This window comes from Caloenas nicobarica, chromosome 6 (genome assembly GCF_036013445.1).
Source record: "Caloenas nicobarica isolate bCalNic1 chromosome 6, bCalNic1.hap1, whole genome shotgun sequence".
Lineage (NCBI taxonomy): Eukaryota > Metazoa > Chordata > Aves > Columbiformes > Columbidae > Caloenas > Caloenas nicobarica.
In genome coordinates this window covers 32,170,117-32,196,530 of record NC_088250.1, presented here as the reverse complement: position 1 = coordinate 32,196,530, position 26,414 = coordinate 32,170,117, and the positions used below count along the sequence as shown (strand labels likewise).

Sequence of the window (26,414 nt, the reverse complement as noted above, 5' to 3'; positions counted from 1 at the left end):
CAATCTTTTTGAAGTCATAATCACAAACAAATCTCAGAACTGGGAGGGCATATCTTTATATTTCTGATAGGATAAGAGCTGCTAGATTAGAAGCAGACCAAAATGCCTTGGGATGGAATATGTAGTAAGCTAAACCATGCTGGGCTGTGCTTGAAGTAACTAAGCGATGTGGAGGTTTGCTCGGCTGCTGTCTGTGAGTAGTGTTGGCAGGGGGCTGCTGTTCTCCAGGGTGGGGTAGGTCACAGATCATCTGAAATTGCAAGGATGCTCATCCATCAGTGTGTTCCTCTCGCCTATGTTACGCCAGTACTGTTCGCAGAGCAGACTAGCATTCATTTGACTGCTTGAGGTATCTGAAAGTACTGCAAGGGAGAGTTTGGGGTTTAAGTAATAATATGTGAATAATATGTGAAATGGGGTGTTATGGGGTGCTACTGTAAACTGGTAACATAAATGGTGGCAAAGCTGCAGGCAGCAATCATGCTCCAGAGGTTTGTAGTGGAGAGTTCAGACCTTTTGAGGTACCTTTTTATGTATGCTCTAGCTCTAAAATATTGTCTAAATCTGCAGTTGTTATATTTTTCCAGTGGTAGCTTGAGTAGTAGTTATCACTACGGAAAAATCTACAAGGCTTGCTACTGACTCTTGGGTCCAGCTTCAGTTGTGTTACGCTGACACAAATCCACAAATAAATTGGATGTGAGTGGAGTTCTTGTTGACTTGAGGTGTTCACGTATGTGCAAGAGAAATTGCTTAGTTGAAACTTGCTGCAGTTTTTTTCCAGGCAGATGTATTTTGAGAGCTAAAGAGCACTCTAAATGGTAAAATAGTTAAATAATCAGCTTTACACTGGTCCAATGAGAGCAGTGTTTTGCTGCTTAGTAATTAAATATTATATCTTTCATTGTTTTCTGTTGCTACACTGCAGAAATGTTACAATACCGTTTCATTCATGTATAAGTGACCTGTGGCGTTAATGCACAAAAGAGGAGAATGAAATGCAGGTTTAATTAAAATGGTTTTTAAAAAAACCTGGTAAGCTTGATTTATCATTCCCCTTGAGAACTTGCGTTGATAGAAACTTGAGGTGCAAACACAAGCGCCGTGTTGGTAGCAGAAACTGGGGGGATTGGGTGGTGGGAGAGCCCCTCACCCCGCATGGGGAGCCTGGGCTGCATTGTTCTGTGCTCACGGGTGGGTGACAGCCTGTTTTGGCTCTGCTGCACCCTTCCTTCGTCAGAAGCCTTTGCATCTCTGCCAGTGCTTGTCTGTGCTCTCAGGGGTTTACAGGAGCGCATGGTAAGATAAGGTTTTGCCTCTCATGAGGATGTGTGTGTTGTTTGCAAACTTGTGGCCAAGTGGTAGGTGTTCTGAAGCATCCTCAGAGTCTACTGTCAATGTTCTTGTCATTGTTGTTGGACCTGTTTTCCTTGTACTTGTTGGTTTCTAAACTTATAATTGAACAGTCAAACACATGATCTGAAGAGCAGAAGCTTTGCTGCTGCTTTACAGTTGACTGGAGGGCACTGCTGGTGAATTGCACAGGAAGGGTAGTTTTTTCTTCCAAAAGCTGTTTGCAAAAGCGGAACTGATTTATTGATGTAGATACTCTGTAAACAACACAGGGGCTTTCCTTCTTACCCTGCTGGGTGTACTGGGGAACCCACACACCAACAAGCTATGGGACTGGAGTGTGTATGTCGTGGTGGTGGTTTTCTGGGAGCAAGTGATCTCTGCAGTTGCAGATGTGCTCAAAGTTGCTGTTGCTGACATAGGTTTTATTTTTTTCTTTCTCTTCTCCCCCATGTAACAAAAAGAGGAATCAGTGCACTTTGAAGTGGTCAGCAAGGGAAAAAACAAGCTATTACAGATGGCGAGCCCATGGACAGATACAGTTGAACAAGTTCAGTGAAAATGACTACTTCTTTTTTCAAACTATGTAGTCAGAGCCACTCGCTGGCTTGCTCTGTTACAATCCTGATTTCTTTCTTTCCTTTTCTTTATACTCTGATACCTTTTAATCTGAAGACAATCTCTTTTACCAGGTTTTTGCACCGTGCTGTGAGCTCAGTAGAAAGGAGCCTCTTCCCTTGGCCAGGGCCTGAAGACACTGTCACAGCAGCAGTGGCAGTCATGGGGCTGGGATCCCTCTTCAGGAGCCTTCTCTGGCATCCGCATGGGCTCCAGGCTCCTGGTCGTCTTTTCTGCTGGAAGCAAATCCGCCCATACTCAGCCGCTCTTGACGCCAGGCCTTACGCAAGGCCATGGGGAAGCCTTTGGCTGCCGCGTTTGCTCTTGAAACAGCTGTTGGGTCTTCAGAGACCTGGCTGCTCAAAGCGTCCCACACAGTGCTGTCTGGGTCGCACCGAAATTAAAATCATCGGAAGGGCGGTCTTGGAAGTTTTCTGTAGACGCTTTCCAGATGGGTGTCGTTTTATGCCACTGCTGGCGGTGATTTCTTTGTGTGGGGCTTTCGGGGAGAGCTGCACCGTGAGGAGTGTGAAAAAAGGGTGGGAAGGACTTCTGCATTGGAGTTTGTTCTTGGAGAAGGTGTTGGCCTGGTGCTTGTCAGGTGTGAGCCTGCGTGTCTTGGCTGGAGCTCCTGAGAGACGTCATTCTGGGACTGCTGGTCCTCAGCATCTGCGTCCAAGGCTTGGGTGCTGCACATCAACAGGATACAGGGGGAGTTTGGCCCAAATATCACTCTCTTGTTCCTCTCCCAGGACGGGAGACCAGCCCACAACACGCTGACAGCTGATGCAACTTAAGAGGCATAGTAGAAAAGGACAAATAAGACTAGAGAAGGATAAATAAACTAACAAGAATCCTTTGTGAAAGCTTTATACCTATTGTATTTTAGTGGCACTTGGATATGTAGAAATCTGGCTTGTGGTAAACATTTTTGAAGACAGGGAGGGGTAGTTTTCTGAAGAGAATGTGAACTGGTTTGTAATTTTTTATCGACTTCAGGCATTTGCGTACAGTCCATCTCACAACATTTACAAACTAAAGTGTGATAAATGCGCAGCCAAGTTCAGTGGTGTTCAGCCTTTGAAAAAAAGCAAAACCAAAAAACCAACCAAACAAAAAACCACAACCAAAAAAATCCCCAGAAACCCCCCAGAAAAACCCAAACAAGCCAGATTTTGGGGGCTGGTAAATGGGGTGGGCTGGAGTTCAGATGCTGAGCCAGGAGTTCGTGCACATGTTATTTTCTGGATTGTGACTTGCCCAGTATCCTCACTTAAAGTTAAGATGAAATATTTTTACATCTTTAAGGATGTGACAAGTCTGTTGCAATGCTTAAACTTTTTTTTTGTCATTCTCTGAAAGAAGGACATGTGAGTTGCTACGTAAATATGGACTTCAGGGGTTGTTGACTCATCATTGCTGAGCTGTTGCTGTTCCTTTGACAATCTGAGACTGCTGTCATGGCATTTTGAATGGCAACAACAGCAACATCTTGGCTATGAAAAGGTACCCATACCCATAGGTATGTGTACATGCACGTAGGCGTGAATGCAAAGGTTTTTCTGAAGTTGGAAAGGATCCCTGTGCAGCCAAGCTGTGCTGTCAACGTTGAGATAAGTTATTCAGTGGTTTAAGTCAAACTCACTTGTGAAATCTGTCTTCTAGAATTCAAAAACCCCAATGTGGAGAATTGTGGGGACTTCTCAAGTACAGAAGTGGCTTTGAAACTAGAGTAAAACCTGTTTTCTTAGAAACAATGTCGGAAGATCTTACTCATATTTACTTACTGCAGTTTTCTGTGAGCAGAGTCAGGGCCTGAACCTCTTGTTCTCAAATCTACCCTCTTAAAAGCTTTCCGTAGTGTTCTGAAGAGCTTTGCTGTTAATTCCATACTAGTGAAATATTACTGGAGTTTTGTGCATTTTTTTACACTCTTAACTGCCTTACAACACTGATTTAGCAACAACAATTGTTTTTTTTAACTCTTGCTCTGGAGGCACTAATCTTAAAATATTTGCAAAAATGCTCTAGTTATAGTTCCATGGCTTTGTTGTTCATAAATAACACTGGGAAAGATTTTCTGTATTCATAGGAAAGTACTAATGCTTACCTAGAAGATTAGGTTAACTGTAGTTCTGTAATGGGTTTGTACAGTTATAGGATCTACCTTTTGTGAACTGGAATTTGCAGACTGGATTCAAATCTTTTTTTAGTGCGTAAAATTGTTAATTATTTAAAAATAAGCCTTAGTTCATGTGTTGAAAACGCCCTGGCCCACACGGTGTTGGAATTTGTGCTGCGGGAGTGCAATTACTGCTTGTAAGGTCTGTTGATGCTCCCATCTCTTTGGGCTTTGGCTCCTCTAACATTCTCTGGTCTCCCCAAAAGCAAACCTTGGCTCGGGCTCATCCCTGGCAGTCGACGTGTTATAGAAGAGTCATAGAATGTCCTGAGGTGGAAGGGACCCACAAGGATCATCAAGTCCAACTCCTTTCCCTGCATATGACAACCCCACAGTTCACACCATGTGTCTGAGGGTGTTGTCCAGTCTCTTCTTGAACACTGTCAGGCTTGGGGCTGTGACACCTCCCTGGGGAGCCTGTTCCAGTGTCCAGCACCCTCTGGGTGAAGAACCTTTTCCTCATGTCTAACCTGTTATGTCCAATCTTTTCCTAATGTCCAACATGTTATAATATGTTCCTTGCCTGCTGCAGAGGTTGGCCTGTGCAGAAAGCCCCTGCAGCTGAGCGACCTGGACCTTGGGACTTGCACCACCCACCGCTGCTGTGGGCTTTTCTCACTTAGCTCTGGCAATCAGTGCTTAGTACGTTTCCATCATCTTTGTGTGGTAGATAAAGTGGTCTTGCTTGTGAATGGGAGATATCTGCTAAATGTACTCCTGGGCTTTACCTGGGACACTGAGATGCAGCTCTTCTGTGGGAGATGCCGGGTTTGGGGACACCTGTGTGCAAAGTTACGGATGCTGAAGCAGCTGGTCGGTGTGCTCAGCATTGTGCACTTGTGCTCATTTGCTGCAACATTCTCCTGCCAGACCAGCAGTGTCCACAGGGCTGGAGGTGACTGGCTTGCTTGGCCTTGGTCACTTTCTTAGGCTTCTCTAGAAGGCTGTTTTCAACCTTTTTTCCATTAAACCATCACCTTTTGGGACTACCAAGGCTAGAGATAGGACTTATTGAAGAGGAGGCGTTTGGAGAAGTTTGGGTCTAGTCAAAGTGGAGATGAAGGAGAAATGCAGTGAAGTGCTCATTTGTGGAAGTATGTCACCAAGAGGGCTGCGTTCCCTTCCATGGCTGGCTTTTTTTCTTTTTCTTCTGAAGAGTGACAAGATCAGTTGTCTCATCAGTCATGATCAAATAAATGATGTCCCTGCTTGTTGCAGGGCGATTGGACTAGGTTACCTTTGAAGATCCCTTCCAACCCAAACCGTTCTATGATCCTAAACATGTTGAATAACTCTAACTGAAGACCATTTAATGAATGGACTTCCAAGGCCATACATGTATTCCTACTGTGTTCATTGCAGTCTGGTGTTGCTCTTCGGATTTTACTTGCGTTATGTTGAACACACCTTGATTTAAGCAGGGAGTTAGTGGCTGGGTGTGTAGGGCTCTGGACGATGCCTAACTGAAAAGCTAGGGTGGAGTTTACATTCACTGAAACTCAAAAGCAATTAGTTGTGACTAGGGACAATTTTCAGACGATTAAAAACCAAGCTCATACATTTTTATGACTATGCAGTCTCATAATTTTCAGCTAAATTAAGACAGCAAGCAAGTCTAAACTGTACTTCCCTTGTATGCCAGTAATAACAAAAGAGAGGCGTCTGCACAGGATGAGTTTGGTTATGTCTCCTTTAGCGTTTTTGTACATTTAAAATATGTAATAGCCTGAATACCCTCTGCTCTCCTTGTTTTTATTTTTATCTGTAGTAGCACTTAATGAGTTGTTAGAAATTAAATTCCTAGATAGACCTGTTGGCTGCTCTCCATTGCAGGATATTACTGCAATACTAATTGCTAGAGTAGTAGCTAGAACACACATTTTTGCTTTTAAATGTAAAATTAAAAATCAGCAACTTGTTTTGTTTTTGTTGTGTTTTTTTTTTTTCTTCAAAAACATACTTTCTTGAATCTCTTATTTGACTAGTATTACTGACTGGCAGTGATGTGCTCTGAGGTTATCTTCATTAGTGGCATCCTAAATAGCTTACTTTAGGATGAAACTTGGAGTAACATTATATTTATCAAATTGTCAGGTATCTAATTAATCTGGTGATACTGACACTGTCTATAAATGAGGTGTAGGCAGAAGCTTCAGCTGGTTTGAATTTTACCCCAATACTTAGTCCAGCTTAGTCTCCATGAATGGGGATGATCCTTTGGCTCTAGTAGTCCCATTTTTCCCCACATTTTTCCCTTTTGCTGATATGGGGCTACTTTGACCTCTTAACAACCGAGACAGGCGGCTTCTCCAATGGACTGGGAATAATTTTAATTTAATCTTCAGCATACTGTGAGTTACAGAAATTTTAATTAAAAATCTAAATAAGATGGCTCAAATACAACTTTCTTTTAAAAAGCAAATAGTGCCTGATATCTGGGTCATTGTTTCAATTCTTCATCGGAATAATAGGCACTTTTTTTCTCATGCTGGACCCAGATTGTCTGTCAAGAGCGTGTTCTTCAGTGTAGGATTATGCCCTACTGTAAGAGGCGAGGGCACTGAGGTAGCATTTCTGAAATTATGAGAATGTACAGTATAAAGCAAGTCTTTAAGTTGTGGTTTTAAGATGATTAGTTCATAGCCGTAAGACCTGCAAGCCTTATTTAGGATGATTGATTTTCAGAAGTGGTCACATATTTTGCCTATAGTGAGATGAAGCCTCCGTGCCGAACACTCTCCATGGGTTCTCGTTTTTGGTGGATGTCGCAAGTTGAGGCTTCGAAAGAGAAACTACCTGATTTTCCTGCCGGGCCAGAGGAGGAGATGTTTTGGCTTCTGTTTTACATTTCGGAATATCTTGATGTGACGTGCACCCGCACGTCGTGTCCTGTAGGACATCTGTTCAAGAGCGTGATTGTTCGTGTGGTCAGGAAGGATTTGGGGCATTAAGGATAAATGAAACCACACTGGTGTAGGAGTCCCTAGGGACTGCTTTTAGTTAGTCACCATCATCAAGATTCTGTTAATAAGCTCGTGAAAGTTAATTTTGTTCAGGAGTCTAAAATTACAAAGCTTAGAGGGAGCAGAAAGCAGGAGCAGCATGGATACTAAGTCTTTAATTACCCCAAACTAGAACAGATATATCCAGGAGAGCCTGCTGAATAAAACTGAAGTATTGGTGAAACTAATTATGACTTAAAATTATTTGAGGTTCAGTAAGTTAAACTGTCTTATGAAATAATTTTAGAAATGAGGCTGAAAAAAAATCTGTTTACTGTTGGTAGTTTTATTTAAATAGTAGTACCAGTCTAAAAATGAAGGCGAAAATTCATTTTGTGAAAGTAGATAATGATGATCAAAAGCTGGGAAGATCTAAAATTTGTCTGGTATTGTCTGATTGTGCTTTTTTTTTTTTTTTAAATAGTGATCACATGGAAAATATTTGTGGCTACTTAATGAAATATACCAATCTCGTCACTGGTTGGCAATATCGGTAAGTCTTTTATGGTGATTTTTAGTAATGTTGGTCTTTTGAAGCATCTAAATGAACATGCTTCAGATTTTTTTAATAATACTTGGATTTTCCCTTTTTCTGTTAGGCAAACTTTATGGAAGAGCCTTATGCTTTTCTCAGTATAGATTAAGCTAATGTGTCGATGAATAATATTTGTATTAAGGCATGAATAAGAAAAAAATGCACAGGAAGTATGAAGCAGTTAACGCATTTGGTGGCTTATAACTGTGCTTGTTTGTGTAAAACAAACCCCAAACTAACAAAAAAACAGACCGGCATTTTTTTTCCTTTTTCCTTTTCTGCTGAGTCTTCAGCTTTATGCCAAATCATACCATTGTTTAAAAAGAAATAATAAATAAAGTTGTCTTTACAGAAAATTTGAACTCAAGCAAGCTTTTCCCTTTAGTTCTCCAGGATGTGTGTCCCCTGGAATAACTCACGTTTCTTTGGCAGGTCAAACTCTCTGGTGAGGTTTCTTGCTCGATGCTGTTCCTAGGGCAGCACAGAGCACAGAGCAACCAAATTACTGTTGGTGAAATGAGTCGTTAGCGCACCACGCTGCCCGCATTCCTACCATGCTACCACCAGCATGCAGTGACTTGTTTCAATACTCAGTTGAATAGTTGAAGCATAATGTCCACTTTTTTTTTTTTTTTAAATCTGGAATTGCTTCAGTTTCAGAGTTTTGTATCTCAACTATTTTGTATGTGGGGCTGTTTTATCCTTAATTTATGTAGTTTAAGAATGTATTAAGCCTTAGACATTCAGGATATTCTTTTGATTCCCAAAATCTTGCAATAGCCCTTTTCTGTGGGCACAGCTGTTCCGTTGTGCAGTCCATGGTCTCTGAGAAAAAAATGGGAAGAACTGAATTTTTATGCAGTCTTGTTGGGGACATAATTCATATGTTTGGGCTTTTATCACCTCAAGTCTTTAAGTCCCAACCCCATCTATGCCAACTTGTAATCAAAGTCTTCCCTTTTCCCAGTACCACCCCTCCACCCCCAAATAAAGGAAAAGAATGAGCTGGTTTTATTTATTGTATTTGCTTTGTTATCATTGCAGATTTTTTGTTTTAAACAATGATGCTGGCCTGCTGGAATACTTTGTGAACGAGCAGTCTAGACATCTGAAGCCCAGAGGTACCCTGCAGCTGGCGGGAGCTGTGATTTCACCCAGCGATGAAGATTCTCACACCTTTACGGTCAACGCTGCCAGCGGGGAGCAGTATAAACTGAGAGGTAGGGCCTGGGTTCTTGGCCAGAGGTTTCTTCCACTAGAGGACACTCCTGGCTCTCACCTGTGGCTGCTCTGCTGGGCTTGGCAGCGGGTCCAAAGCAGAACTTGTTTGGCAAACTGCTGCAATGAGAGTTATATGTGAAACATTGCTCTGTCCCACTCTTCAGTTAGGAACTGTCCTCCTTTACGGGTGGTTCCACACTCTTTGGATTTGACTTTCGGAAGACCATGAACTTCAGATGTCTAGGATGGGATTTAATGTTCATGCACAGCATCCCTAAATTGTACTGATTCAAACTTTTCTAAATCATTGTAGGTAACAGTACTGTGTTAATGCTTGCAGAGAACTATGTTATTCCTAATGTTCAGTTTATTAGCCTTTTTGTGATGGTTATAGAAGCCCATTAACTGATTTTGTATACTATGGAAATCTGGGCTAATATCTTCTAGTATTTCTTCCATTGAAGCCTCGCTGTCATTTTCTAATTCAGGGTACCTCACTCTTATTCCGGGAGAATGTGTCATGTTGTTGAATTAAAATATGTGCGAGGGAAGTTACTGTCTGTAGAAGTTATTTCTGTGTTACAAAATTAAATAAAGAGTACATGCCTTTTATATTGAACTTGATTTAATGTTACAATTACAGGTGAGCTGAACAAGTTTTAGATTTTAAAAAATCCTTTGCTTTTAGTCTTCTGACTATTTTAAAGAATTAAGCAGTCTTTTTTGGCCATACTTTGAAATGTCATCATTTACATAATCCTTTTGTTTTGATTTTATTAGCTACTGATGCTAAAGAACGGCAACACTGGGTTAGCAGGCTACAGATATGCACACAGCATCACACGGAAGCTATTGGAAAGGTATTGTGTGACTGATATTTTTGTGGGCAAAAATGGTTTAGGCTTGTGGTAGAAGCAGTTGCGAATACAACTATCCTGCTATCTAAGACGAATACTACAAAAGGGCCTGTGGTTGGGCTTGAAATTTACATAAAGAAACATTTTTCTGAGTGATAGCTGACTTGTAATAGAAAAATCTCATTTCACAGATTGTTCAAAATTAAACTATACAACAGGGCAACTGTCAGCAGACAGTGAAAATATTTATTTAGCAGTTGCTACTAGTACATTATTAGGGCTTTGTCATCTGTCCTTGCTGTATAAAAGATAAGAATTAAACTGCTCTGCTGCATGTTGAAATTAGAATATTTGCTGGTTATTAGGAAGTAATTATGAATGTTTCTCAATATGTTTATTCACTAGAACAACCCTCCTCTGAAATCTCGCAGCTTCTCTCTTGCATCCCAAGGAAGCGCCAACTCTCCTGGTGTGCAAAGACGACCCAGTCAAAACGCAGTTTCCTTTTTCAATGTTGGACATCACAGATTGCCAACTGGAAAAAGAGTTCCTATTATGCAGCCAGATCACCTTGTAGATGTTAGAGAGGTTTGTATGCCTTAAATTGTAATATTTTGAAAGAGATGTCATTATTTGTAGGTTGCAGAGAAACCTGCTATTCTTAGTTGGATATATTGTCAGTAGCACGTCCTAAGCTATTATTTCATAGCTATATGAGGATAACTCGCTGGCCTTGGCTAATTGTAGAATTATGTGGTGTATATTCTATGACTTTTCTACTCCGCAGTAATATCCTGATGCTCAAGGTAGAATTTTGCATGTCCTCATCCTCGCAAGTCCAGCACTACAGGTGACAAAGAATATCCTTAAGGAAGTGTAATGTCACATACTATGAGACTATTATATCATACACTGTTTTCTTTTTTCCCATGTCAAGCTATAGAAGAGTTGTCTAAGCTGTACTTGTATCTCCTATGAATAAGGAGAAATCAGTCATGGTTGATGTTTAAGAATACTACTAATACCATGTTCTGGTTTGCTAATTCATGTGGACAAATTGTCTAGGGATGGATGTGACTGAAAAGAGAGCAAAATAAAATGAGCAGCTCAGAAGCGTACTTTTTCATTACACTTTCAGGTGTAGTATATTTTGGAAAAAACCCCAAATAATTACCTTTCCATCTTCACTGACAGAGTAGACTGACTACTGGTTGATTTAACTTGTGAGTTTTTACATGGTAGATCATGCAAATCTCAAGATAATACTAAGCCAAAATATGTTGCTGAATTGCGAACCTGTATTACTTAGTAGCAGTATTGACGTTAATGAATATTTTAATGTTAGCAGTGTAATTAGTGTAGTGTGATATGTTTCTTGGCACAAATAAGTTTCTAATGGAGAGCTCTTTGATTTGGCAAATAAGGATTTAGCATGTGTAAATAGTTAGATGTTGAACTTGGACCAACTGGGGCAGAAGAGTGCTCTGTATTGTAAGCGTCATTAACCTTAAAATAAGTGGCTGAGCGTTGTGTTAAGTTCATCAGTGGGAAGCACTTCCCCTGGTGTCATCGTCATTGTTCCTTGATTTATATCAAGTGCTGTGGCATAGTTATTCAGGAAGATAGACAAAGTGGCTGCCTGTTCAGACCTTGCAGTCTGTGAATCTCTCTGTTTTTGCTGATGTCTTGCCAAAGGGTAACTGCTGCCATCCTCTTTATGTTCCCAAATAGCAGTAAAGTCTCCTATAGTGCTAATGCAAAGACATGCGAAGTCCTGTCAGGTACCCAGGAAAACTTCAGCTGGCATTTCTGTGGCTTCTGCTTTCTATGAGCTGGTTCATCTGCTTTATCTTCCGAAAGAGAAGTTTCTCTTCCGAATTCATTTTAAAACTGAAGCTTTACAGATAGTTGCTTTTCAGTTTGATTTGTCAAGTTGCCTCTTCCTTCTTGTGATAAACTTCTTACTGGTGTGGTACAACAGTAACAACATATGGTAAACTTAAATAGTATTTGCACTTTTCTACCCATTGCATGAAAACAGCAACAATACAGAATATGGCATCAATATTTACAGAATTCGTGCTACTAGCTCTCTTAGCAGTTTTTCTTTCTTTTATCTGTTTTTTTTTTTGGTGTTTGAGAAGCTACCTTTCAGTGAGGTGATGTTCTAGAAATGACTTTATAAGGTTTTGACTTTTCAGATGGTGATACGGCATTCAAAATTCGAGGGAGGAAAGAGTGTGTGAGCTGGAGCACTGAAGCAGGGGCTTGTGTCCTCTCATTGGGATTCTCCCTGGGTGGGAAGTAAAGTAGAATGATTTTTCTTAGCATTGCAAAGAACACAAAACTATTCCTGTTCTGTTTTGATTGTTACTGAGTTTGGTGACATAGCATGATTATTTATCAACTTAATTTTTTTTGACCTGTGCAGATGAAGAATCCTCAGTAATGGTAGCCTTTCTGAATGTCAAAGTTCGTTTACTAACTAAAAAGTTAGTTTACTAAGCTAAAAATCCTTGTTAGATACAATGCCTGCTTTTTTTTAGATAAAATACTTCCAGGGCAGGTGCAAGCCTGTTTCACTTGAGCATGATATAGCTTTAATACTTAAAAATTCTGTTTGAGAAGCTGTGGGAAGAAGAGCTGCTCTTTCAAGGGATCTGCTCTACGGTGACCTTGTTTGATTTTTCCCATGAATTGCACTGTAGCTGAGTCTTCTGTCCCTTTCCCTTCTACTTCCCCTTGTTCTTGGCCAAATACAAGTCATGCTGCTGACTTGGTGTGTGTTTTTTCTTTTTTTTTTTTTTTTTTACAAATCTGAGTATATAAGCAGGAAAAACTTAGAACTATTCAAAGTGTGTTCTTTGAAAGGGGAAATGTGCCTGTTTCAACGTCAGTGCTGAATAGTGTGGCTTGTGCTGTTGTCTGGCCTGATCCTGGAACAAGGTGCTGCCACGTAGGAAATTACTAAGAATGAAGAATCACCAGAAGGGTTGTGGTGATTTGTCAACTATTATCTGTGTGTGTTCTTTTGTCGTTTTTTTTTTTTCTTTCCCAGGAGTGTTTTTTAGAGTATTGGACTAAAACTTGCACACAAAGAGTTATATTGTGTTTATGACTGAAAGAAAATAAGATACATGTTCCGATAGCAGCTGGTGTGTTTGCATGGGCAAGGCAATAACTGTTTTAACAACTTTCTGCCCTGTGACTCCTGGGACATGCGGATGCTGACTGTGCACAGTTAACTCCACTTCCAAAGAGCTGATGCTCTGTAAATTCACACCAGAGCACACTATGTAGCCAAGCCCTAAAATGTTCCAAATACCTACTGTGAACTTGAATAAATAGATATTGCTTAAGTATTTATTGCATAAAACCTTCCTGGAACAGACTGCAGGCAAAGGTAATGAAAAAAGTAATCAAGATACTGCTAGGAATGGTGAATTAAAAAACTAAGTAATGCCATAGCAGTTAAACACATGAAGTAATAATTTAATTTTTCTGCTCTGCTAGTTCAGTCTGTTTTTACAATTCATTTAACTGCCAGAACATGTAATAATCGCAGAGTAGCGCTGTCCAGTTACGTTAATGCTGTTTGTACTCCCCAGAAAAGGGACTAGCTTGTCTAGAAGTTTGCTTTCATCTCTGTGATTCAAAATCGGGCAATATGCTGATTTTCCTTTTTTTTTTTTTTTTTTTTTTCCAATCCTTCTCTGCGAAGTAGCTAGTGAGATAATGATGCTGAATGTGGTGGCAGAGCAGACAGTAATGAGAATCCTGTGTGGTTTGAGCCAGACTGAGCAATACAGGTCTTTAAAGTGCTGGATCTCTTCTTGTAGGGAGTGGAAAGATCTCAATGCCCACAGGTAGAACCTCACAGATCCTCGTCCAGGCTGTGTAGAGCTCAGAGCTTAATTACTCCTCACACAGACTGTGTGTGGTTTTCACCCCTCCCATCACTATCAACCAAGCATGAAAGCGTTTGATATTTACTGCAGCAAGTACCATGGTCAAATTCTTCTTTCCCTTTTTTTTTGAAGGCACTTTGATATTCTTTTCTTGTTAGTAAAGTGCCGTGTATTGCTGTGGGAATTTCATAATGCATTTAATGACTCTTTAATAGCTGTATAAAAAAAAGTATAGTTAACATTATATACATCTATTACCTTGTAGTTTTATTATTGCTATAAAATCATTTGGGATCCTCTGTGTGCACAGCTAAACAGGTATCACCGAACACACTTCCATCACCTGATAAATGACTGTTTTGTTTGACAGATGATGTCTCAGGCTGAGGGCCAGCAGAGAGACTTGATCAGGAGCATAGAATGCCTTCCTGTCTCCGGTCACCTTACATCCTTGGATCAAGACCTGTTAATGCTCAAAGCAACTTCCATGGCAACCATGAACTGCTTAAATGACTGTTTCCATATTCTCCAGTTACAACATGCTTCTCAACAAAAGGGATCTTTACCAGCAGGTGGGTATAGGTGCTCACAGAGCAGAACTCTACCACAAACACTTTGAATCCTTTCCTTCTTGCAAAAATAATTGTTCCATTAAATCCAGTTTCACATGGGCAGAGAAAAGTGCCAGCTGTCTGGTTTCTTGTGAATTTCTCCAGAATCTGACTTGCTGGTGTTGGGTGGAACTCCATGCACATTGTGTATTTTCTTTATCGCTTATTCTATCAAGAAGTCTGTGGCAGCAGCTGCATAAATGTAACATCTAATTGTTGTGGAGCATCTCACAACAGAATAAAGTACATAAGGCACCACAACCAGAAGGCTGCCATTGGGATGTAACTCATTGCTCAGGAACAGTAATAGTAGAGGGGGAACTTTATGGGATTGCAGGCTCTATGATGTGTGGTGTCCAGTACAGCTCCGTCAAATGTCATGCTTGTCTGACCCTATTTTTTTTTTTCACACACTAAACACATATTATAAGCATTTACAAGTGTGTAGGTTTCATTTCTAGTTAAGCATTAAAATATAAAGCTCTATATTTGCACAGGTTATTATTAAAACTGTGTATTTATTAGTATTTTTATTTTGATTTAACATCCTAGCCTAAAACATAGGCTAAGGTAAGTGTCGGGTTCCGTTCTGAGGCCAGAACAGACTTGTAAGCAAATGCAAAGTGGTTAAAGATTAAAAAAACCCAATCTTTTTCATAAGCAACTAACCACCCCAGCAAACAAAAAAACCCCACAACCCCAAACCCTGCTGCTAATGGGTGTGGAATAACATGGGTTCACAGACAGCAGACTTAATATGTTGCTGTGTTTGCACAGTCATAGGTAGGTGCTTACTAGAATTGTTCCACCTCATTTTTGTGCAGTGTATGGAACTGAATATGTTCTTTCCTGTTTGTAAATTCTTTTGCATCTTACTGTGACTTTGTTTTTTCATGGATTTACTTTGTGGCTTTTTGTGAGGAAAAAGCTTTTGAGGATTCTCAGATGCTTCTCTTGCACAACAGATAGGGTAGTTATGGTTAGTATGTAACAAAGTACACTCATAAGTTGTCTCTTACCTTATCTTTCCCATATTCCTATCATATTTGTGGTACTTGCTTTGCCAGTGCATATTATTTCAGAGCTGTAATTAATTTAGCTTCTAAGAGGAAAAAAGACGTTGTATAAAAGTATTGAAACTATATAAAAATAGCTTGTGATTCTTAAATCACCACAGGCATTAAAAGAGAATGTGTGAATAGGATGAATTAGCTTTTTTTGCTGTATTTGAGTTCAAAATACCATTTTAAAAAATGAAAAACTGGATGGCACGGCTCCAAATCTTTGGCTGAACTTCAGAGTTACTCACACTGGAAGAACTCTTCCTATTCCCTTTTTTTTAACTGTTGATGCATAACTGTGGGAGGTACACCTCAGAAGTATTTTCGTTTTGGCATTTTTGCATGTCTTACTAAGGTGACCCACTAGTACCAGGAGAAATAAGTAGGGCCCATGAGCACCACTGTAATAACTTAAGAAGATAGGGGGTTTTTTCCTTGATGAGTGTTTTTGGGTCTTATTTTTAACTTTTTTTAACCGTTCAGGGAAAAGCTCAATTCATCTGACTGCAGTTCAGTTGGTATCTGCTTGTTAACGGCCAAAAGTACAAACATTGCTTTAAGAAGTCCAAGTCTTGAAGATTTCTGGTGGTATTGTGGAGAGGAGCAGCAAGTTGGATTACTGGGTCCAGAGTTAATTTTTTGAGTCTATTTAGCTTAGATTTCCCCCCCACACTTGGGAGCAATACTTATTCTTCTGGTTCAACTGGTGAAGTCTTTTTGGTGGGCTTCAGAGGGTCATACAGAATGGAAAAGGGTTGTGGCCTAATGCAGATGCTGCAGGAGGCATTTCTGTATGTAAGTGTAGGAAAACATCAAATGATGTAGGGAAAAAAGCTTGAATACAGACTGTTCTATCTAATAAAACATATAAAAGCAGTATTTAATCTTCCGAGGATTAAAAAAGCAGGACGGCACACTTCAGCTAGGTCCAAGTGAAATGCTGCAAGAAGTGGTGATGAAGAGGAGACTTGTCTAACAGAATGTGAATTTAAACATGAAGCAGAAAAAGTGTTTCAAGGTCTGTTGGACTGGTACTTGACTGCCAAGAATGCGTTGGGCAAGTGCTTGTCAGGCTTGAAAAACAAGGATTAGAAGTTATGTAAGAGTGCCGGTTTACTATAAAATGTTCAAAGAAAAAAAAATAGCAGAATGAAAATACTGCTCCAGCTGCTTCAAGGTAGACCATAAATCACAGACTTAAAAGATGGACAGGGAAGTTGCAGCTATTAACTTTACTTAAATTCAAGTCAAAAGTGGTGAAATGTACTGGATTTTTTTTTTTTTAAAAGTACTTTGTTATCATAAAGGTGAATTGCAACAACAATTTGCAACTCTTGAGGAAAAATGTTGAAAGCGAAGACTATGGACTCTGAGAGGTCGTATGTTGTAGCAGAGGGGAGATGCTGAAAACTGTTTTAAAAAAAAAATGGGTGAAGACTTTTGGGGGAGGAAGCGATCACAAGAGAATAACTTGTGCTACCTACAACAGTCAAAAGCAGATTTGAACATGATCTTCTCTTAGAAGAGAAGTAATAGTGTGCTATCCTGTCCTCTCATAAAGATTAAAACACAACTTGTAGCTCAGATCACTTTAAAAAAACCTCCTAGAATTTAACAGCAAAAATTAAACAGAGCTTAATAATAAATAGGGTTGTTTTAGAAGTAGCTGATAGAGAGTATAAAAGGGAGGCTACTTGCTAAATTGAAGCTAATATTGAGGCAGTGAATGTGGACTAAATGCAGCCTAGAACATGTGGTTAGAGATTTTGTTGAAAGTTACAGCTCAGAAAACAGGTATCATGAAGAGGTTTTAAAGATGAGTAAAAACCTTTTCAAAAAGGTAAGCATGACAGTGATGTTATGAGCATCTTGGTTTTTTGCCTTCTTTGAAACTTCTGTTTAAATAGCTTAAACTGCTGAGGGATTCTTGTTTCTTTTTGTGTAATGGATTTAGGAGTAATAGACTTCATGAAAATAACTGTGGTGCTGTGGAAAAAGTTATCTTGTCCCATTAGTAAAACTGGACTCTTTTTCCCACCCCAGTATGTTCCTGACAGAAATGCTGCTGTTTATCTGAATTAAGCTTATTCTGCGTGTTGTGGTTGAGAGTGTGACCTAGTTCCAGGTCACAGATATCTTGAAAAAAGGGTTGTGGATCATGTAGGAAGAGACAACAGACACCTCAGTGTAGGTTCCTGAGCACGGGAAACTGCCGCGTGGCGGTATAAATTCAGACTTCTCAGTAATTTCTGTGTTTGCAACCCGGCCAAGACGGTTTGCCAGTTTGTGTATTCTTCAGTAAAAACTAACTGGAGTCACCTGTACGTTTATTAGCCTTTGAAAAAGAGTGGAACATCTGCATTATTAATGAGGAACCCGATCCGTTCTGAAAAATTAGCTGGAAGTAACTAGAGATGCTGGAATCATTGAGTTGAGTAATAGCTTTCCAAGCCCTGCAGCTTTTTTTTTTTTTTTGAGCAACTATTATTTATTCAACACTGTGCGCTTACCTGAGAAAAGACCAGTTACCATCTCCAGAGGGGAAAAAAAAACCTGGCAACAAAACTTTTGCTTTAGCTCGTTTTCATCCAGAAGTTTGAGAACCTGACAAGTGACTGACTTTTTTTATTTTGGTACCAGTTAAAGGAAATTGTGTGGGTTACTTAACATTCCCGTGGTGCTGGGTTCTTCCTGCAGTGTCTGATTACACCTTTCATGACACCAACTAGTTTCTCCAGTCCAAGTTGCATGTATTACAGCTCACCAATCGTAGGGTTTGTGCTAATGATCACTGAGGGTGGTGTCTCATTGCACCACCTTTGTTTAGTGGCTGCCGAAGGGATTGGCTGCAGCAGGAGTTGGCTGCTTTCAGCTGATTCCTTAAAAAAAAAAATACATATATATATAGCTCTTTTGTGAAAACTGCTACTCACTGACCTTTCAGAGAATGAGCAAGTTTCAGCGCAAACTTTCTTTTGCTTCAGGAACAACAATCAGTTGGTTGGATCCGAAGATATCTCTGACAAACCACTTCAAAAATGGAGCAGCGCAGAATTTCCCAGCAGAGATAAACAAGGCAGCATCGGTCAGAGAAGAGCAGCCCGTTGCAGAGCCCTGCCAGCTAACAAGGGTAAGGTAATATGAACATCCCATTTCTGTGGGGAATTATTTTGAGGAATACCTGTAAATGTTTCAATCATATTACGTGAAAATGATTTAGTGACAAATCTTTTAACGCTTCTTGATTGGCTGCATTGGAAGAGTGAGTACAGTTGCAATAAATGAAACTTTCTAATTGCTTTTTCAGTGATTTTTACTGCTTTCTGTAACTAGCTGTTAAGTGGTGGGAGCCAATTGGGCTGATAATGCAAGGTGTTGAAACAAGCAGTGTTCCCTTGCACTTTGACCGAAAACAACTGGAAACTGAAGTGCAAAAACCTGACTGGAATGTGTGACACTCAAAATAGGCCCAAGAACTGCCTAAGCAGACGAAAGATTAAATTGCCAGTCTCCAGCTATTAAATCTCCCTTCTTTCTTTTCTAGCTCTTGCTGTGTCTGTTGTTCTTAATCTGAGCAACCCTCATCACTTCAGGATGGCTTAGTTTATTTGAAATACAGCTGCAGTCTGTATCATTATAACTGTCAAAATTGATTTCAAGTACAAAATATGAAAGTAAAAAACCAGCAGGGGTTATGATAAAGAACATGTTTTCCTAACTGGGCTAGAAAATCGTAATTACGTTCTTTTTATACTAGTTGGTTTCACACAGTTGTTTGGATGAGACTGTATCACTGTGAAAAGATAACGTGCTGTTTCACGTCTCTGCAGCAGCACTGTGCTATCTTATAGTGAAAACGAAACAGAAAAGATTTTTTTCAGTCATTGTAGTTTATAGATTTTTAAATTAATCTGAGTAGTTGCTACTAAGTTAAAAAAAAGAAAAAATGAAACAAACCAGGAGCTCTCAAAGAAATAACTTAATTCCTTCTAATAATTGAGTTAGTCCAAGTGCTTAATGTATATAATTGTCTGTATTTGGGATATGACTAGTCTTATCGCTCCCCTTAGATATTTTCAGCTCTCTTATTTATAATGGCAGAACAGCGTAGCCTCCTCGGAAAGGAGTCACCTGTGTGATACTGCAGTTTGCATCACGGTTAGAGCTCCGTGTGAAGGCCTGGCTCCCTGTTTTTGGTGGTTTGAGTATTCATACATTTGCCTTGAGCTGGGGCAGGTGCCTCTGGCCAAAGGGCTTTGCTCAGGCAGACGCGTATCGCTGCCCTCCTGCGGCATTCGGTGCCTCTCCCCTCCACATCTGCCTCCCTTCAGCTGTTAGTCCCAGGAGGATGCTGTGCAGAGCCCCAGGGACACCCCATCTCTGCTGCCTGAAGCGTCCCACCTTCTGCTTGGGGGTGATGGTTGATAAAACGGCACTAATATAATTTCTGCTAGTGTGTCTGGGCGCCTTGGTTATAACAACAGACAACCCACGTGTGTATGTGTGGGATTTTTGTTGTTTTTTTAAAACTACTCCCAGGTTACTTTTCCTTTACTGTTACGTGTTGGCACTAGCTGCAACACTGATAACACTTGTGAAGACCAGCCTGTAGATATGTTCGTCGCTTGTCACCGGGCACGTCAGTAGGCAAGTAACTGGGATCTACCGTTTGCTGTAGCCTTTGGAGTAATGATGGCAACGCTGGGAGGCCTGAAGTCAAGCGGAGATGGAGGGGTGTTACTGAGACGGTTGGAATTTCTGCTAGCTTTTGCTTCACTATTTTTGTGTATGTATTAGATGCTTGCCATAATGTTAGATCACAAAATTTACAGGAAAACAGGTCATACTTGCTTTTCAGCTTTTCATTTTTTTTCCTCCCCTGACCCATGTGAAAAATGGTGAGGAAAACTTAGTCTGAATCTTCCAAAATGAAATTTTCACCAAGTTATCTTAGTGTCCCTTTCAGTTCTTCAACTGTTGTTTATCTTGGTGGTAAATTCCATTGTGTAGCTCTCTGCAGCAGTTTTAGTCTTTTTTTCATACATGGACAGTTAAATAGTGCTGGAGTTAGGTTGGGTTATGGTTGGACTTGATGATCCTGAGAGTCTCCTCCAACCAAAATGATTCTGTGATTCTATGATATGAAGTAATTTCTGGATGTCGTGTGGCCAGTCACATCTTTAAGCTGATCGTTTATGGCTCTTATCGCAGGAACCTGAAGAAATAAATCCAGAGGAGGAGCTGGAGGATATCTGTGATGATAAAGAAGATGATCTAGGAGCAGTGGAAGAGCAGCGCAGTGTTATCTTGCATCTCTTGTCTCAGCTGAAACTTGGCATGGACTTAACAAGAGTAAGTAACTGATGTGTGACGGTCGCCTGCAGTGAAAGTGCCATTTTAAATTCAGCTGCCGTATTGAGCGATATTGAGTTTAATATGAAATAGTGGCCTGTAACAACTTCAGGTCTCAAGATCCAGTTTGACACAGGTTTTTAAGTGAAATGTGCTGAGGGGGTGGATTTTCTTTAATGCAGCTGACCATTTCTTTTCTATTACATTTTCTTTGTGTTGTCTACTACATATTTGTTGGCTTTCCTATAATGACCTGTTTTCTTTCCTGCCTTTGTACCTTACTCTTCTTGTGTTGTTTTCTACAGCCTTTTCGTATTTTTACCTTTCTGCTTTCCTTCCATGATTTTTTTTCTCACTTGATAATGCTTTTACATGCAACTTGCATAACCCTACACCTGTATTCCTGCTGCTTCTGAAAATAAGTTTGCTTTTGGTTCCCATTATCTATCCTCAGATGTCTGTTTATACCTCTCTGTCCTATTCTCACTTCCATGTTTGCTCACAGCCATAGCAAGCAAGAGCAAAGTTATACTGGAGAGCAGTGGCTTTGACACTACGGTGCAGATCTCGGAGGTAAAGAACTTTGAAAAAATTAATGCTCAGTTGCTACTAGACAACTTGGGCAGCAAATCTGCAAAGATAAGGCTGCTACCAGCTTATGTTCAGTTCACTCCTGTAAAGACTTCTTACCATAAGCACTAGACACTTTTAAAGAGAAAATAGATTTTACAGTGGCATGGAATGAGGAAAGCTCCCTCTTTCTTGGAATTATGGATTATATTTTTTTTCCAAGTGGTGTTTTTTGAGCACTAGCTACTTGGCCACTAGAAGCACTTGTATTGTGGAGCTTACATTTCACTATTTAGGAAAAAAGGTGGTATGAGCAGGTCCCGTTGCCTCTGAGCCAGACTTAAACCCCTGCTGCTTAATCAGGAACTCATTAAGTCATTATTTCCCTTATACTGAAGAGTGGATTTGGTCTGTCTTTTTCTCTTAGTTGGAACAAATTGTCAAGTCTGTCTCCCAGTTGTGACTTTTGTGTGGAATTGTCTTTAGTTCAGAGCAGGCAAAGCATTGAAATGTGAAGTCTGACTTCAAAACAGGTAATGGAGTGTTAGAATCACATTTAACTTGAATATCAGGGCACTGAAATGAAAAGCAACTTTGATTTTCCAGGTTTTGGTGTTGCAACAACATGGTGAGTGAATTCAGCTTAACCTCTATATCTATTGAAAGTCTTGTGTCTGCGCTCTGCCTTTTTGAATGCAGCTGGTGTAATTGGGCTTGATCTCATGATTGAGACACCCTGTGTTGCTCTTTATGACAGTTAGTTATGTGAGGTTAGTTGCTACTACAGGGAAGGAAAAGACTGATACCCACAGCCTCTTACTCTACAGTATTGCTCTTGGCGCAGCAAAGGACAGGCTGGTTGTTATAGTGGTAAATGTAGCTGGGGAAGTATAAGGTCTTCTGCTCAGAGGTGCAGGATCAACCTTTACTCTGTTGTTTCTCAGAAATGCTTGTCCTAGTTGCTGAGGCAAGAGAGTCTCTGCAGGCTCTCAAGCGCTGGCACAGCTTGCCAGCTTTTCTCTCCATTAGACAAAAACCTTTCTTAACCTCTGCTCAGAACCTTCCTTGCTATAGTTTGAGCTCCTTCCTGCTTTTTTTCTCCTCCACAGACATGTGGAACACATTATCTCTTTGCAGCTCATTTATGTTTTTTGAGGGATGCTCACTCCCTTTCAACCACTTTAGTCCTAATAGTACTTATTTGGCTTTTTTCTCTTTGTAAGTTGCTTTTCTGGGACCTCTGATCACTGCGTTTTGCTCACATTTTAGAAGAGGGAGAAGAAAGTTCTGTCTGAAAGTATGGTGTCCAAAACAGGACAGAATCCTCCACCTGAGAATTTCCCTTGCAAAAATGTCTTTTTCTTTGTTTTACTTAACTAGAGCTTTCTGGGTTTTCTTCTATTTCAGGTGGTTCTTCCCACGTTTATTTTAGAGAAGCGATCGTTGTTGGAGATGTACGCGGACTTCATGTCCCATCCAGACCTCTTCATTGCAATCACCAATGGCGCTACCCCTGAGGAGAGGATGATCCGCTTTGTGGAGTATTATCTCACGTCATTTCACGAAGGTCGCAAAGGAGCGATCGCAAAGAAACCGTACAATCCCATCATCGGGGAAACGTTTCACTGCTCCTGGAGGCTGCCGAAGAGCGATGTAGCCACTGATGCTGGCAGCAACTTCTCTGCTCACTCCCCTTCAGAGCAAGGAACTCTCTCTAAAGATCTGGAAGGCCAAACAGAGCTGGACTATTATACAGTAAAATTTGTAGCCGAGCAAGTGTCCCACCATCCTCCTGTCTCAGGGTTTTATGCCGAGTGTGCAGAGAGAAAGATGTGTGTCAATGCCCATGTCTGGACAAAAAGTAAATTCTTAGGAATGTCAATAGGAGTGACAATGGTTGGTGAGGGTAAGTGGAACTTCTGTCCTTTATTCATTTTAGAAAGCTGTTAAAATATTAGTTTGAGGGGAAATTTGATGTTGTATGTCTCTGGCAGAAATACAGATGAGTACTGCTTGTTAGTTTTGTTTCAAAGACTTCCCAAAAAAAGTTTGCTTGTAGAGATGTCAGCTACTATTGTGCGTTCTCATATCTTTTTTTTTTTTCAAATGTACTTTTGTTTTTCCTCTAGTCTCTGTGATCTGTAAACCTTAATGTACAGTTGTTTAGTGACTTCTTACTTTATCGTTTGCAAAGTACGGAAGATTCTGCAAGTCCTCATAAACAGCAAATTTTCATATGGAGGGGGAAAAACTAGATAGGTTTATGGTTTACGCAAAACCAGGATTATATTTGAAAATAAAAATTCAACTTTTAAACTAAAGGGCAGTTACTATAATTGGAAACATTCATAAATATCAATTTACAAGCATCGGACAAACTAATTTGCACCAGACATTTATGGAATAGAAGTGGTATTCAATTTGCATATATCGCACTTATGTATCTTACTATGCAAGTTTTGATTTGAACTACAGAAATCAATTCATTTAGGGAGAAAGGTAACTGCCCTTACACCGTAATATCCATTTAGTAGCCGCATTCGCTGTAAGGGATGAGGCAGCATCTCCTGTTCTGTGTCCCCTGCATATGTGTCCCAGTAACTGGGGATTGCAGGCACTTATGTGGTGACTGCATACGTGACAGGGGATGTGGGAGGCACATCTCGGTGCTTTGGCTCTCCCAGGTAATTTCTGGAGTTAATGTCTCCTCTAGGGCATTTCTCAAATCGTGTCATAACTTTTCAGAATTTCTCATGTTTTTTGTACTTGCATCAGACTCAGACTGAGAACGTAATACGCAGGCACGAGTGGATGCAGGCAGCAGTCAGTTGTCGTTCTATGTTCTTGTAACAGCAAGAGGTAGATCCCGTGGCTTTTTTATAGGAATAGAACAAACCCACACATCTTAAAACCCAAAGAAAGTTCCAGTTTTTTGAGAGATTCTTGACATTTATTGCAAAAGCTACTGTTAGGAAAGAGTTGGGTTTATCTTGGCAGAGAAGGTGCGGTGAGGAGGCTTGTATCTGCTACCTGCCTTCAGGTAGGGTGGGATGTGTTACAGGGAGGGGAAAAAAGGAGTATTAGCCTTCCTCAGGATCTGCAGGTCAGGGTGTTCACTTGCTATTTCCTTTTGGCAACGTAAGTCTTATGCTGCTGTGGTCCAGAACCGTCAATAAGAGAGGGACCAGCCCTTTTACCTACTACTGAAAAGTATATTGCACAGCACAATGTTGTACTTCATAGAGCAATGTTACTAGGATTAATGTCTTTTCCTAAAAGAAACATAAATGCATGTTACACAGGTTGCTTATTTCAGGAAAATGTTTGTATCTTGAATCTGTAACGAATTTCAATTTTGTGTGTGTATGGTGTTTGTTTTTTTGTGTGTGTATGTGAGGAGCTATGAGGAAAAGTAGTCCGATGTAGTATTTGCTGTCTGTCTCAGTAACTTGTTTGATCTTTTCTGAAGTGGTGCTGATTTAGGGATTCTTGTATTTCTTCACACAGGTCTCTTAAGTCTTTTGGAACATGGGGAAGAATACACATTCTCTCTGCCCTGTGCGTATGCTCGGTCAATTTTAACTGTTCCCTGGGTAGAACTGGGAGGAAAAGTCAACATTAACTGTGCAAAGACTGGATATTCTGCAAGTATTAACTTTCACACCAAGCCCTTCTATGGTGGTAAATTGCATCGGTGAGAACAATTTTTCTTTTTCCCGTGTAACACACATTCTAGAACAGCAGTAGCTGTGTGAATACTGTTCTGTGTGCTGAATAGTTCTCATTGGATAGTCTGAAAAAATGTAGGTTTTTCCTGTTTATAAATACTTGAAGGCATTGTTATGGTCTTAAACAATACCATAGCTAAACAGTTGCATCTCATGTGATCCTCAAAGAAAAAATTCAGGTTGCCTTTAAAGAGAGTAAGGAAATTCCATCTTTGTCTGACTATGTGTTCAAGCCAGTGGGAAAACAGAGCTCCTGACTTTTATTTGTTGCTGCCACAGATTCTCTTATTACTGACAGAAGTTGGTTAATTTTTCCTACTTTTTCTCTTTGGTCCTTATTTGAAATGAGGTTGATCTTGCTGTTTTAAAGGTTTGCATGTTGTTTGCGACATGTGCTGTCGTTGCACTGCAGGGATCATTAGTAAATAGTCTTCTGTTACTTATTGGTCTTGGGATTTCTGTATAAGAAGCATAAGACTATCAAGTTAAGCAACTTATAGAAAATCGCTAGGTAAAAATACCTTGTTTTAAAGGCAAAAATGGTAATTCCTGTAGTGGTAATTCGTGTATATGAATGTTCAAAAACTAACAGGGAAGAGAAAGACGATCCAGGGAAAGATACTTCAAGCAGATTCTAGGAAGTATCTGCACACTTAGTGCAAAATCACTAATATCAATGGTTTTAGACATTTTATAGAAAGACCTCTGCAGATTAGCCTTGTGCTAATAGACATTTAATTGAGGAAGGAGAAAATTAAGTAGTAATCACACAAAGCATATCTTATTCCAGCTCTCAGCTGTTATCTGGACAGTGCTTGTTTAAACCTTTCTTAGATTAAATGTGTTAGAGATAATAATAAAATACATAACAGCCTGAAATACAAGAACTTGTTAAATGTGGGTTGCTCTTACAGGTTGCAAAAAATCAGCAGTCTTCTCTAAAACCCTACTGTTTCAGGAAAAGGGAAAGGTTGCTTCAAGGAGAACAGAACAACCAAACGAACAAAAGCCAAACATCAAAACCTCCATCTTAAAGCACTTTTCCCCATAAATTCCTGTACATACTTTGAATTTAACTTGCAGCCATAGCTCCCCTGTCCCAATGGCATCTGGAAAACCAAAGATTATGTGTAGCTCTGTTTCACTTGTGGCAATTTTAAATTATGCATAGTTTGTGACTTTTGTTTCCATTGCTTACAGTGTATCTTCCACTTTGCTATAGCTCCTGTCATGCCGTAAAAAATAAGCGATAGGATGCAATTTCACTTCAATGATTTGATTTTTTGGGAACTGTTTTTGTTATTTTCTCGGAAAGCAGTCACAGATGTAGAGGCTTTTTAAAGACACTCAAGGTACTGTAACTATTGAAAATGTGACATGGTGATGATTGGACATTGCCAAAAGAGTCTCTTGATG

General features: G+C 40.0%; 1 protein-coding gene across 1 annotated transcript in view; it reads left to right on the top strand.

Annotated features, from left to right (window-relative positions):
- The window catches only part of OSBPL11 (oxysterol binding protein like 11), a 40,557-nt gene that overhangs the window by 8,170 nt on the left and 5,973 nt on the right, over positions 1-26,414 (top strand). Inside the window, exons 2-10 of the mRNA XM_065638053.1 lie at positions 7,580-7,648; positions 8,735-8,910; positions 9,692-9,771; positions 10,174-10,356; positions 14,047-14,248; positions 18,333-18,478; positions 20,560-20,700; positions 22,678-23,176; positions 24,778-24,964. Coding sequence (XP_065494125.1) covers positions 7,580-7,648; positions 8,735-8,910; positions 9,692-9,771; positions 10,174-10,356; positions 14,047-14,248; positions 18,333-18,478; positions 20,560-20,700; positions 22,678-23,176; positions 24,778-24,964 — 1,683 coding nt within the window. The remainder of the gene's footprint in view (positions 1-7,579; positions 7,649-8,734; positions 8,911-9,691; positions 9,772-10,173; positions 10,357-14,046; positions 14,249-18,332; positions 18,479-20,559; positions 20,701-22,677; positions 23,177-24,777; positions 24,965-26,414) is intronic.